Genomic DNA, 12,550 nt, shown 5'->3' with positions numbered 1-12,550 from the left:
ACACTTCCTTTCCCAGCTGCCTGCCCCCCAACCCTTGTAGAGGGCAAACCTGACTTTTAGAAAGAGAATTTTATTTGGAATGAAAATATAGAAATTGTTTCTCCCACTTCCTCTGGGGAGGGAGCAGGGCTGGCAGGTGGTGGTCCCTCAGAGTATAAGCTTGCCTTGATACAAAAATCCTCCCTAGTAACAATGACAAGAGCCAGGCTGTGGCTCTAGCCCCGGGCCCACGGGATGGGTGGGTGTGGACTGCTCCTGAACCTGTCCCACAGGCCCAGGGCAGGAGGCAGGCAACAAGCGGTGTGACTAGCCAGCAGAGGCTGGGTGAGGAGGGAGCGAATGAAGAGGAAGTGAGGGGGAGCAGCATCCCCTGGGCCTGTGGTTCTACGCATCCCCATTCTCCATGCGGCCCAGCTGCTCCTCCAGGCGACCAATGCGCTCCCCCTGCTCCTTGACCAGCGCCCTCAGTGCCCGAAGCTCCTGCATCACCTCGTCCAGCTTCCGCGCCTCCTGCAGGGACGTGGGGGTAGGAGTCAGGGGGTGCAGAGCTGCAGTTATCCCGAAACCCCCTGGGCAGGGGACAGAGCCCCACAGACAGGCAGTGAGAGGTTTAGGTACACACAGCAGACCAGGGCCACCAGGGTTTCCTGACACCACCCCGACCATGGGGCACATACCCCAGCTCCGGTGAGGCCACCACTGGGGATGGAAGCAGGGACGGAGGTGGCAGATGTGGAGGCCCCGGGGCGGGCTGAGCTCGGGGCCACGGCAGGCCGGCTCTCCGATAACACGTTGCGCCTGCTGACCTTCAGGTCCCGCTGTTTACTAGGCACGTAGGCCTCCCGCAGGGAGATGAGGATGGGGCTGGCATCCCGCCCGCTCACCCATTCTTCTGCCTCCAGGGCTGCCTCAGGCCCAGCTGTGTCAGGGTACAGATCGTCCTGGAAGAGGTCCGACTGGGCAGGGGATGGGAGAGGTCTAGGTCAGTCGGGGGCCCAGGGTAGCTACCTCCTTGTCACCCTCTTTTGTCTGGACCCAGGGTAGCTACCTCCTTGTCACCCTCTTAGCTTCCAGGTCTTCACCCTGTTGACCCATCCTCCAATGGCCTGACCCCGAGTGGCCACTCTAAAGCACAAATCTCTCGTTTCACTTCCCTTTGAGATACGACTTCTCACAGCAGCTTTCCCAACACTCCTAAGCAGGGGCCAGCTATGTGGCTTTGTGGGATTCTGGGAGCCCTGCAGCCTCATTCACAGCTCTCCTCCCTCAGATGTGCCTGGCATGCTGAATAGCACACTCAGTAAATACTGGCTGGAGAATGAAGCTCGTCCAAGGTTCTTGGCTGGGCATCTGAGGCCAGGCACACATGGGCTGATCCTGTCTTCATGGGAGTCTCCCCTACAGCCAGACTCCCATCCGTCTTCCTGCCCTTTGCCTGGCCTAGGCCCACCCTAACCATGCTCTTGGTCCTGCCTGGCCTGCTACAGGGAGTCCGTCGTGGCTGCCCAGTGCGTCTGTCTCCTGTGGCTGTTCCAGAGCAGGGCCTCAGCTCACTCTGTCTCAGCCCTGCTTGTCCTCCACCTGGCATAGCCCAACCCCTGGCTAAATGACAAAGGCATCCTGGCATCTCTCCAGCCCACTGTCCACATCCACACTCAACCACGTCCCGTTCACAGGCCTCACTCCAGTCGCCCCCGCCTGGCCTGTCTGCTGGGGAAGGGAGTAGGCAGGGGACCAGGTGACCTCACCTTTCTTGGCACAGTCATGACAATGGGCTCACACTTGCGCTCATGCAGTTTGTAGAACCTGGGAAAGGGAGGGGAGGGAGGAACCATGGGGGGAACCTCCCCAGCCTCGGCTCCCCTGGCTCCTGACTCTCTACTTCAAGGCCTCACCCTAGCCCCTCCACTGTCTGACCTTCAACCCTGGCCCTCCTGTGGGCTGGTTCCTGTTCCTGAGCAGCCTCCAAAGCTCTGATCCCTCACCCTGGTCGGCCCTGCCCTGGCCTCTGCAGCCACATCATTCCCCTGCAGCTGGCCACCCAGGAGGCCCTTCTTACCGGGCAATCTCGCACTTGCTGACCTCCAAGCCCCTCTTAGGCATGCTGCCCATGCCCCTCTGGGGCTCTTTGCTGGTGAATGTGTTCAGGAAGTGGATATAGGGGGGCTCATCTGTGATCTCAAAGTACCGGATGCTAGAGTCACCCTGTAGGGGGGAGGAAGCCAGGGTCAGCACTCAGACAGCCAGCCCTCTTCCCTGCCCCATCAGCCCTGGCCAGGCCCCACCTTGCCGCAGACGTAGACCACACTGGTATCCGGGTCGTAGAAGGGCAGCAGGGCCCCATTGCTAGAGTCCAGCTCCTGGAGGGCCATGGGTTCCTCCAAGTTTTCCTGGCACATGGGATGGTGGGCAGTCAGGCCAGGCCAGAACCTTTCCCTCTCTCTCCTCACCCTCCCCGCCCATCAGGACTGGCCCCAGGCAGCCTCACATGCCCGCTGGCCCTGCCTCCACCATGCCAGATGGGTGCTCTCCCACCTTCCAGGACCCCCTCCATTTCTAGGATCTCATTTTCCCAGCCTGCTCCCAGGCCACCGAGAAAGCCCCTCCTGCATGGGAGCTGGGATGCCTGGCAGCACCACCCTGTCTCAGAGGAACCCACGGAGGTCACTGTACAGAAGCACAGGGCTGCGGGACAGAGCGCCCTTGGAGATGGACTGGGAGGCCTCCTGGAGTAAGGGGGCCTCTGTGCTGGGCCCCAGAGGGCAGCCACAGGGGAACAGGCAAGCAAACAAAGGAAGGGCCTCTCAGCTGGCAAGAATGACGTGAGCTAAGGCCTGGAGAAAGCTGGAGGCAGCAGGGGAGGCTGGAGGGCGAGGGGCAAGGATGGAAGAGGCTGGCAGGGTTCCAGGTCCCGAGAGCCTCAGGTGCCAGGCTGAGAACCTGGGAGCCCCAGACCTCTCCAGGGTGATGCATGCCCTCCTGGGCCAGGATGGGGTCCAAGTCTCCACCAAGCCTGTCCCCTCAAGGCTGGCCATGGCCACTCACCGGGTCCCACAGTGCCAGCTGCCGCTCGCTCATGCGGCTGAAGCCCGTGGTGAACACTTTGCCATCTGCCAGGAAGATGGCCCGCATGGGGCGGGCCCCTTCATGGGCCTTCTCCCTCTCCTATCCAGGGGACAGAGTGGTCAGTGCAGCACCTGACAGAGCCCCTTGGCCTGTCCACTACCATCCTAGCCCTCTGGGGCCACGTACCGCCACCAGGGTGCCCCGGCGGGGGTCGATGATGCGCACACTCTTGTCCTTGCATGCAGAGCAGAAGAGGCTGCCGTTGCGGTTCCAGCTGACGTTGTAGATGAGGTCAGGGTGCAGACTGTCCAGGCGGTACAATTCCTCTGCAGTGCCCACATTCCAGATGAGCACCACGTTGTCACAGCCTGCAGGGCAGGGGGCCGTCAGCCCAGCAGGCTGGCTTTGACCACCCTCCTGGGACACCTGGCCTCTTGAGCTCTGTGGGTCTCAGCTTTACCACCTGTCAGATGGGCCTGGGAGAGGGTGTGGGTTCCGGAGCTGCGCACAGAGAGGGGCAGGGGGGTTGGGGGGTGGGCAGAGCAGACCTGCACTGAGTAGCACGTTGCGGGCAGTCGGGTGCCAGGTGACAATGCCCACTCGCTTGGTGTGTCCCTCCAGCACCACCACTGGCTCTGTCAGTGGGGAGGTGAGCCCATTCTCGGGGATCTGCCACACCTGTGGGAAGGGTGGGGTTGCCAATTGAGGCCTCTGCTTGGCTGTGCTGCCAGCAGCCTCGAGCCACACCTGTGAATCAGGCCTGACCACAGCGCCGTGCCTCACCATGACTGTACAGTCCTCCGAGCCGCTGGCAATGACTTCATCGTTGTGGGGACACCAATCAATGTCCAGGACAGGTCCTGTGTGTCCACACACTGTTGGGTAGGCCTTGTCAATGCGGCCCGTCTGCGGGCATGAGAGGAGCAGTCAAGGGTGTGCAGGAAATGTTTGTTGCCTCTGACCCTGACTCGGTGGCAATAAAAAACTTTCTCCATCTGTGCTAATATCTCTTAGGCAATAAGTCTGGATTATGACACCTGTCCAGCAGTGTGGGGATGGGCAACATAAAGAAAGTGAAGCGAGGAGAGAGGCCTGGAAGGTGTGGTCAGGTCTCCACTCCTTTCCCCAGCCCTGATGGGGCCCACCTTGCTTAGAGGGAGCACCAGGAAGGCACCCCCGCCGCTGGCCTCCACGATCACAGCCAGGAACCTGGGGTTGACTGCGCAGAAGGTGCTGTCCCAGGTGACACGAGACACTCGGATATCTTCATAGCACTGGTCATTCTTGACCGGCTGTCCAAACACATGCCGGAATTTGCTCTGCCGAACCACTTTGCGGAAGGACATATCTGCAGGGTGGAGAGGCTTGGGTCAGCCCTCACCCATGCCAGTAACACCCAACCCTCCCAGGGCTGCATGAAGGGAGGTGGGAAGGATGCATCCTGGGGCCTGATCACTGTCTCCCTCTTGGCTTGCAGTTTCCCCAGTTACAGAACGGGGTCACAGGTGCAGACCCTGGCTGCCACCTACCAAGGGGGCATCTGAGATGGAGAGGGAATGCATTGACCTAAGACCCGCAATACTGAGACCAGAGGGGTTCTGCAGGACCCTACCCAGGCCCCTCCCTAGCCCTGGTATGTGTGGGGGAGGTGGGAAGTGATGAAGCCAGGGCAAGCTTATAGTTCCTCTGTGGGTCTTAGTCCGTTCCAAGCAGGTTCCTTCCGGCCAGGATTTGAAAGTTGGGTGAGGGGGAAAGGTCTCCAATGTGGAGCCGCGCTAGGCCCCAGTTCTGAGCCCCCGGGAATGTGCAGTGCCTGCAGGAATGTGCAGGGAGCTGCAGGGAGCCCCAGGCCGGGGGGGAGGGGGGGGGTCAGGGAGGCCTGACAGAGCTGGGCGGGGGTCAGGATGCCGCTCCCCGCCGCAGAGCATCCCAGGGCGCCCTCGGAGCGGGGTCCAAGGTGAACCGTGGGGGGGGACGCTGGGCAGCCACAGGGGCTTGGGGCTGAGGGTGGAGCGCCGCGGAGGGGAAGGGCTCCTCGGACACACGACCCCGCACCCCAGCCTCCCTCGGCTCCGCCCCCGCAGCCTCATCCGGCCCCCCGCCCGCGCTCCCAGCCCCGGCCCGCTACGCTCACCGGGGACGCCGGGGGCTGCGGCACCGGCCTCGGGCGGCTCCGGATCCTGGCCTCTGGGAAGCAGGAAGCGGGAATCAGGAAGTGACAGAGGAGCCCGGGCCAGGGGGTGGGGGGGGCGGGGCGGGGGCTCGCGGGGGCGGGGCCGAGGTCACGCGCGGAGGGGCGGGGCGGGAGGCTGCCAGCGGCCGCGGAGGCGGGGAGCGCCCGGGCCGTGGGGGCGCAGGGGCGGGGCCTGGGCGAGCCCCGCCCCTCAGGCGCCCGGGTCTCTTCGGAGCGAAAGGGTGGGGTGGGGCCCGGGCCGGAGGGGCAGTGGGTGCGGGCTCCGTCCCAGTCCTGCTCCTCTGGCGGTGCCCTCGGAGGTACCAGGATCGGGTGGAGCCCCTGCCAAACCCCCATCCCAGTGCATATTTCTGGGTCCCCCAGGCCACCCCGGACTCCAAAATATAGTATCTAGTCTGACAGTCGATATATTCACGTGCCTCTTTTCAAAGGTTACAAAAGTACACGTTGGTGATGAACATTGTAAATACAACAGCAGTGTTTTAAGGGGCACGTGGAAGGCCCCAGACAACCCACTCTTTCCGATGAACACACCCTTGGGGCCTGGCGGGCCTCCTTATTAAAAACAGGAATGGGGGACACCTGGGTGGCTCAGTGGTTGAGCGTCTGCCTTTCGCTCAGGGGGTGAGCCCGGAGTCCCCGGATGGATGGAGTCCCACGTCGGGCTCCCTGCATGGAGCCTGCTTCTCCCTCTGCCTGCGTCTCTGCCTCTCTGTGTGTGTCTCTCATGAATAAATAAAATCTTTTTAAAAAATAGGAATGGGGGCGTGTCCCCTGCAAGATCCCTTGCACCTTCCTTTCTCTCCCCGACCATCTCCCATGGAGGCATAGTGGTCTGTCCACAGTTGATCCCCCGCCTAGCTCACTCCTGGGACAGGAACCCAGACTGGCGGCCCCAAATATACCCCATCGGAGTCCATATCCTGTTCCGGGGTGACTCAGATGTTCCTCGAGGTCTGACAAGCAGAATCTGCCCCCTCTGCCTGGGGCTGGTGCCACCTCCCTCACCTTCCCTGGGGTGATGATGGTCAGGGTGTCTTTCCCAGAAAGAGAGGTAGGTGGGAAGAGGAGGAAGAGCAAAGCCAGAGTCTTATCTGGGGCTGCAGGAGGCCCCACTGTGCATCTCAGGCAGGCTGGGGCTTACACCCTATTCACCCCCCATCCTACTGCCTGAGGAGGAAACAGCTCAGAGGGGAGGGGTGCCTGCCCCAGGTCACCCCACCAACATTTAGTCCCCATCTGTTTGGCTCCAAAGTACTTGCTTCCACATACCCTGGGGGAGGCAAACCCTTCCAAAAAAGGACAGGAATGAGGGTGCTTTGGAAGAGGGAATGCAGCCACTAAGACTCTCTCTCCATTGTGCCCTCCAGGCAACAGCCAGGGTTGTCTAAAGCCCAAACCAGACCCTTACCCCAAGCCCTCCTCTTGCTCCTTATTGCCACACTTGAAATAATGCCAGTAGTCAATGTGCGCCCCCCCCACCCCCGCCCCCATATGTTACCTTCCTCTGTCCTCTCCCTGCATGTGGTCTGGTGACACTGATCCTCTTGTCCCTGAGACAAACCACCTTCTTTCCCACCCCAGGGCCTGGGTACATCCTGTTCCTCCATCTGGAAACTTTCCCCCCAGCTGATGAAAAGGCTCCATCTCTTGCTTTCTCCAGGTCTCAGACCATTCCCCTCACTCTCTGGCCCTTACTTGTTCCTCCTGTCTCCTTGTTAATCACTATCTGATGTTATATTATATAATGATTTGCATATTTGTGTTTTGTCTGCCCTGTCTCACTAGAATGTCAGCAAACTGAGGGTAGCACTTTGTCTCGTTTTCCACAATATCCCCAGCACCTAGGGTGAGACCTAGCACACGGCGTGGGTTTAAGTCATGTACACTGAATGAATGAATGCACAGCGGTCCTGAATGGAGAATTGAAAATGCTCATATTCACAACTCTCAGAATAGACATCAGGTCCCCATGGGAGGTATCTCTCACCCAGAGCAGGGGTGGGTCTCCTAGAGGGCAATGGGAGCCCAGCCCCCTAGGATGTTAGGGGTGAGGTAGATGGACTTTGCAATGTCGGGATGAGCCCTTCCTTCAACCTCTCTGGCCTTGGGGGGGCATGTTTCCTCTAACACAAAACCCTTTTCTATGCGTCAGCAGTTGAATTCCTCTTTATCCCGTGAAACCCTTCATGGCACTGCTCTTTCTCCTGGATAGCAATTACCCATTATGGGTGAGATCTCCCCTCAGGGACCTTGAAAGTGGGGCTGGCCCGCTCTCCAAAAGGCTAGGTTTGGAATGGGGACCAGAGTTGGGGACAGGTGGCTGGCACTGGGGTTTTAGTGCCTGATCTGCCGGTCATGTTGTAAAAGCTTTGGGACCGCTATCTGGGAGAAAGGGGAAGAGCATGCAAAGTGCCCCAAGGAGGACACAAGTCCAGACCCTGCTTCCAGGGAGTGTGCACCAGGGGGAGGAGGAGGCAGTCTGGTGGAGGGGACAATGCCTGGTGGGCAGGATGCTGCCACATGGGCTCTGGCCCATGAGCGAGTGTTGATCCCAGGCCTGAGTGAGGCTTGGGGATACCCACTGGTATGATTAAGCTAATGGCTAACAATTATGCAGCACTTACTCTGTGCCAGGTAAGGATCCAAGTACTTCATAGGGATTAACACTCCTAGGAAATGGGGAACATTAATACGATACACATTTTAGAGATGAGGATATTGAGTCCCAGAGAAGCCAAGAGCCATGCTGAAGATCCTACAGTTCATGGTGAGTGGTAAAGCTGGGATTCAAAAAACCCCCATGGGGCACCAGAGGCCATGCCGTGAACCCCACCCTTGTGTCTCCAGAATGGAAGGCTGACTGGAAGGTCACCTAACAAGTGCTCAATAAATGAATGAATTTAGCAAATTCATGCCTGTTCAGAAATCTCTCTCCTGCAGCTTTGGCATCCATAGTCCTGTTACCAGGAAATGCTGGTATTATGCCCCTGGCATTGGCAACCATTCAAGTCGCTTCCACCCCTGGGACCAGTTAATGACAGCAGCAGCCCTTGCAAGGGGAACATTACCATCCCATTCTACAGAGGAGAAAACTGAGGTGAAAGGGGACCTAGCAACCAGAACCCAGATCTCCCTGTGCCTCTCCAGACCATCTGCACTGCCTTCTGCCTTTTTCAAGTGGAAGCACCCCTGGAAGGGCAGCACAGAAATGTCTGTCATTTATACCTATGGTTAAGGGCAGCTTTTAGCTGCTGCAGGTCACATCGCTGAGCTAAGGGCTAAGGACTGGAGTGGGGGTGGGGGTGGGTTAAAAGGGGAAAGGGCTCATGGTTTTGGAACACAGGATGGTGAGGGAAAGCTTGGGGGGGGGGTGGCCAGAAGAGAGCGCTGGTGTGAAAGGGAAGAGAGGGGCGGAAGTGATAACTTCAGCACTTCCTACTTTTTCTTGCAGTGTCTGCACCTTGAGAGGGAAGAGGTGGGTTCTGCCCCGAGATGCTGTGTGACCTCCTGGGGGCCTATACCCTTTCTGGAGCCACTGGTCCCCAGAGCTCTCTGTTTAGACATCCTTGCCTCTCTGCCTGTGGGCTGAGTGCACAGAAGGGGCTCCACTGGAGGCAGGACCATAGTGGGTGGAGGTGAGGGTGGGGGGGAAGGTGGACCCTAGTTGAACTCCTGAGTGGAGAGAGCCGACACGGAAGTCCTCTGGAGCCATCCAAAGCAAAGACTCGGCCCTGTATTCTCTCAGGGCCCCCGGGGGTCTGTGGCCCAGAACTAGTCATGGGCACAGCTGACCTGCCCCAAAGCTCACAGGACCCCAGAGGCCCAGGCCAGGTGGCACTTCCTCCCCTGCGGGGACACCTCTGGATGGCAGTGAGTAGTTGGAGAACTTCTGCTCACTGAGGCCCTACTGCATGCCAGGCTCTAGCTGAGTGCCTCACTTGCTTTCTGACTTAATCCTCACAATGGCAGATGTAACAGAAGCTCAGAGGGTGAAATGGCTTATCCAGAGCCACCAGGGCCTGAGTGGAATCCCGCTGCCTTGCAGAGGGAAGTCCTGCTGGTCTCACTCTCCGTTGGGGGCAGAGGCCCGGTGGACAGGGCTTGGCTGTGCCAGGCCAGCCTGTGTGGGCTCCTAGGGCCCTAGAGTCCTGCTGGCTTGTGAATGCCTTCCTCCTCCGCAGGGCCTCCCTCCTCTGGGTGAGGCAGGGAGGACAGGAGGGAGGGAAGGATGAAAGGGAGGCTCAGCTTCAGCCCAGGGAAGTCACCCCTGCTGGCTTTGTCCTGCAGCCTGAGGTAGGGGTCCAGGCTGTCGGATGGCAGAGTCCAGCAGGTTAGCCCTGGCTCCAACTGCTGAGCCATTGGGCATAGGGGCAAGTGTGGAAAAGCTGAGTGGGACCTGCATAGGGACACGACGCTCATGACAAACTGCCTGGGACTTTTGGTGCTTCATTTTCACTTCCCCAAAGTCCTCCTGACAGGCCCAAGGGACCAGGTGGGGTTTTCCATGGTGACTTCCTCTATAGCTTCCCTTCTCTCTGACTGGCTGGTTCCTCTGCCTCCCCCAAACTCTTCCACTGCCCTGATGGGCCTGGGCTTTCCCAGACCCTCACGTGGGGCCTGTTCCAGGGGCCTCCTCTGGGGGGACACTGCCGGGGCCTTCTCTGTCAGAGGCAGCAGGCACTGCTGGGTTCTCAGGGGCTCCTGGGGTGGGATCTGTGGATGGAGCAGAAGAGGCTTCATCACAGGGTCTGGGGGCTGAGCTGGCAGGGGATCCAGGGGCCTGGGCCTTCGGGCTCACTTGGGACTGGGCCACAGAGTCCACGTGGGGCTGGGCCTCATGGTTCACCTGTGGCTGGCCTGAGGAGTTCAGCTGAGGCTGGACCCCAAAATCTGACCGTGGGGGAGCCACAGAATCCAACTGGGGCTGGGCTGCAGGGACCACTTGTGGGGGGGTCACAGGGTTCCCTGGAGGCTGGGCCCCTGCCATTGGCAGAGTCTGACCCTCAGAGTCCACTTGGGCCTGTGGCTCAGCCGGCGTGAGGCTGCCCGGCCGTTCTTCACACAGAGCCGCGGCAAAGGAGGAGAGCACGGCACGCAGCAGGGCACGGAGGTCAGCGCTGGCCAGGAGGCAGAGGAAGGGGCTGAGACAGCTGTTGAGCAGGATCAGATAGTCGGAGTAGACCAGGGTTTCCCAGAGCAGGTAGCCGGGGTAGATGTCCCACAGGAAGGCCAGGTAGAGCAGCTGGGCCACGTGGTAGGGCAGCCGCAGGACCACGTAGGTGGACAGAATGGTCTTGGCCACGCGGGCAAAGCCCCGGCAGGCCGCGGGCCGTGGCTGGTGGCGGCAGCAGGTCTTGCAGGCAGTGGCCTGGGTGAGCACGTGGCAGACGAGTAGCAGGAGGAAAGGCAGGAATCCCCCCAGGATCTCGAGCATCCGCAGCGGCAGCTCCTCGCTGTCCCAGAAGTCCAGGCAGATGACCAGGTCATACCACCAGACGGTGGCCTCGGGGAAGACCAGCCAGGGCACACTGAAGAGCGTGGCCAGCACCCAGACCCCGGCGCACACCCAGAGGGGCAGGCGGGCCGGGCGGCGCCCGGGGTACCAGCGTGGACACAGTGCCAGCAGGCAGCGGTCCAGGCTGAGGGCGGCCAGCAGGAAGAGGCCCGAGGAGTACGACACACCCCACAGGAAGTAGTAGAAGCGGCAGGCGGCCGTCCCCAGCGGCCAGTGCCCTCCGTGCTGGATCTCCAGGATCTGGAAGACCGCTGCCGCCAGGAACAAAAAATCGGAGAGGGCCAGGCTGAGCAGGAGCAGGGCAAGCCGCGTGCCCGCTCCCTGCCGAGCCTGCGAGCCAGCCAGCCACGCCATGAGCCCGTTGGCTGGCAGCCCCAGGAGCAGCAGGGCCACCAGGAAGACCGTGTCCCAGCCACCCTGGGGGTAGTAGTCTTCATCGTCCAGCTCTGTGCGGGGCCCGTGGTCGGCAGCACCCAGGTTGGCTTCCATAGCAGCATCCATTTGAGGTCCCCAGTGTGCCGTCGGCTACAGAGTGGTTGCCTGAAGAATCAATGAAATCACGGGGGGCTGAGTATGAGAGAGAGGGTGCTGTGTACCTCTGGGCAAGTCACTGTCCTTCTCTGAACCATCATTATCACCTTTTGCATAGTCAACCTCTGCCAGGAACTTTAAATAGGTCACACCATCTAGTCCTCATACAATCCATTTTACAGGTGAGGAGAGGAAGGTTCAGAGGACCAGAGATTTGCTCAAAGTCAGATGCAGGACAGAGACCCAATCATTCTGCTACATGGAATGCTGGTGTCCCCAAGTAGACTAAACCAGAGGCTTTCAAACATATGTTTAAAGTTGGTGAATTGGGGATCCCTGAGTGGCTCAGTGGTTTAGCGCTTGCTTTCAGCCCAGGGCATGATCCTGGAGTCCCGGGATCGAGTCCATGTCAGGCTTCCTGCATGGAGCCTGCTTCTCCCTCTGCCTGTGTCTCTGCCTCTCTCTCTCTCTCTGTCTCTCATGAATAAATAAATAAAATCTTGGGCAGCCCCGGTGGCGCAGTGGTTTAGCGCCACCTGAAGCCCAGGGTGTGATCCTGGAGACCCGGGATCGAGTCCCACATTGGGCTCCCTGCATGGAGCCTGCTTCTCTGCTGTGTCTCTGCCTCTCTCTGGCTTTCTCTGAATGAATAAATAAATAAATAAATCTTAAAAAAGATAAATAAAATCTTTAAAATAAATAAAGCTGGTGAATTTTTTTTTTTGACTAAAATATTATAGTGGAACTCTCACGTGAACTGGATGGAGTGCTCAAATTAAAGGAGGGGTAGTGCCCCTGGGGCTCCTGGGAAGACAATTTGCAAACTGCTTGGTCAGATCACTGGAGGCCCCTTTTCATCTGGTATCCTGGTTCAAGCATTTTTAGATTTCAAGAGGGGGAGGTTCAGGGACCCATGGACCTGTAGGGGTCCAAGGGTGGGCAGGAGCCTGGGCCTGAGGAGGCCCTTCCCCACAGCAAGAGCAGCTCATGAACTCAGGGTGAGGTCTGTAACTCAGGGCCCAGCAGGCTGGGGGCCAGGAGGACTGTCCCAGCTTGAGCTTTTTCATCATCCTCGACCCCTAGCTGTGGCCCTGTTCTTCTCACTTGCTCTGGGAGAAGGTGGTCCTTTGAGGCTACCAAACAGAGCAGGGGTAGGGGGCTCAGCAGTGTGATTAGGATGGGGTAGCTGGGACTTGAGAGGCCTCCTGCACCTCCCGCTCACCCACCCTGCCCACACCCTC

At 59.5% G+C, this 12,550-nt stretch overlaps 2 protein-coding genes across 2 annotated transcripts; both read right to left on the bottom strand.

The window, feature by feature from the left end:
- Nucleotides 1–50: 50 nt before the first annotated feature.
- Nucleotides 51–5,306, bottom strand: CORO1B (coronin 1B). Its single transcript, XM_055313113.1, has 11 exons — nt 5,201–5,306; nt 4,212–4,414; nt 3,850–3,972; nt 3,615–3,744; nt 3,253–3,434; nt 3,046–3,165; nt 2,286–2,390; nt 2,060–2,205; nt 1,749–1,806; nt 678–956; nt 51–510 (listed from the first exon to the last, which is right to left on the bottom strand). Exons 2-11 carry the CDS (start codon nt 4,410–4,412, stop codon nt 385–387), a joined length of 1,470 nt encoding a protein of 489 aa, XP_055169088.1. The 5' UTR covers nt 4,413–4,414; nt 5,201–5,306; the 3' UTR covers nt 51–384.
- A 4,563-nt stretch (nt 5,307–9,869) lies between these two features.
- GPR152 (G protein-coupled receptor 152) lies at nt 9,870–11,279 on the bottom strand. The gene has a single exon (XM_055309667.1). The coding sequence runs from the start codon at nt 11,277–11,279 to the stop codon at nt 9,870–9,872; it is 1,410 nt and encodes a 469-aa protein (XP_055165642.1).
- Between the last annotated feature and the right edge of the window lie 1,271 nt (nt 11,280–12,550).

This window comes from Nyctereutes procyonoides, unplaced genomic scaffold (genome assembly GCF_905146905.1).
Source record: "Nyctereutes procyonoides isolate TBG_1078 unplaced genomic scaffold, NYPRO_anot_genome, whole genome shotgun sequence".
In the NCBI taxonomy this organism is placed as follows: domain Eukaryota; kingdom Metazoa; phylum Chordata; class Mammalia; order Carnivora; family Canidae; genus Nyctereutes; species Nyctereutes procyonoides.
This window is presented reverse-complemented; position numbering and strand designations above follow the sequence as displayed.

Coding starts and splice junctions, on each gene's coding strand:
- CORO1B (XM_055313113.1), bottom strand. CDS start 4,412: ATGTCCTTCCGCAAAGTGGTTCGGCAGAGCAAATTCCGGCATGTGTTT. Junction 2,206..2,285: donor TGGTCTACGTCTGCGGCAAG/GTGGGGCCTGGC, acceptor TCCCCCCTACAG/GGTGACTCTAGCATCCGGTA. Junction 1,807..2,059: donor AGCAAGTGCGAGATTGCCCG/GTAAGAAGGGCC, acceptor TCCCTTTCCCAG/GTTCTACAAACTGCATGAGC.
- GPR152 (XM_055309667.1), bottom strand. CDS start 11,279: ATGGATGCTGCTATGGAAGCCAACCTGGGTGCTGCCGACCACGGGCCC.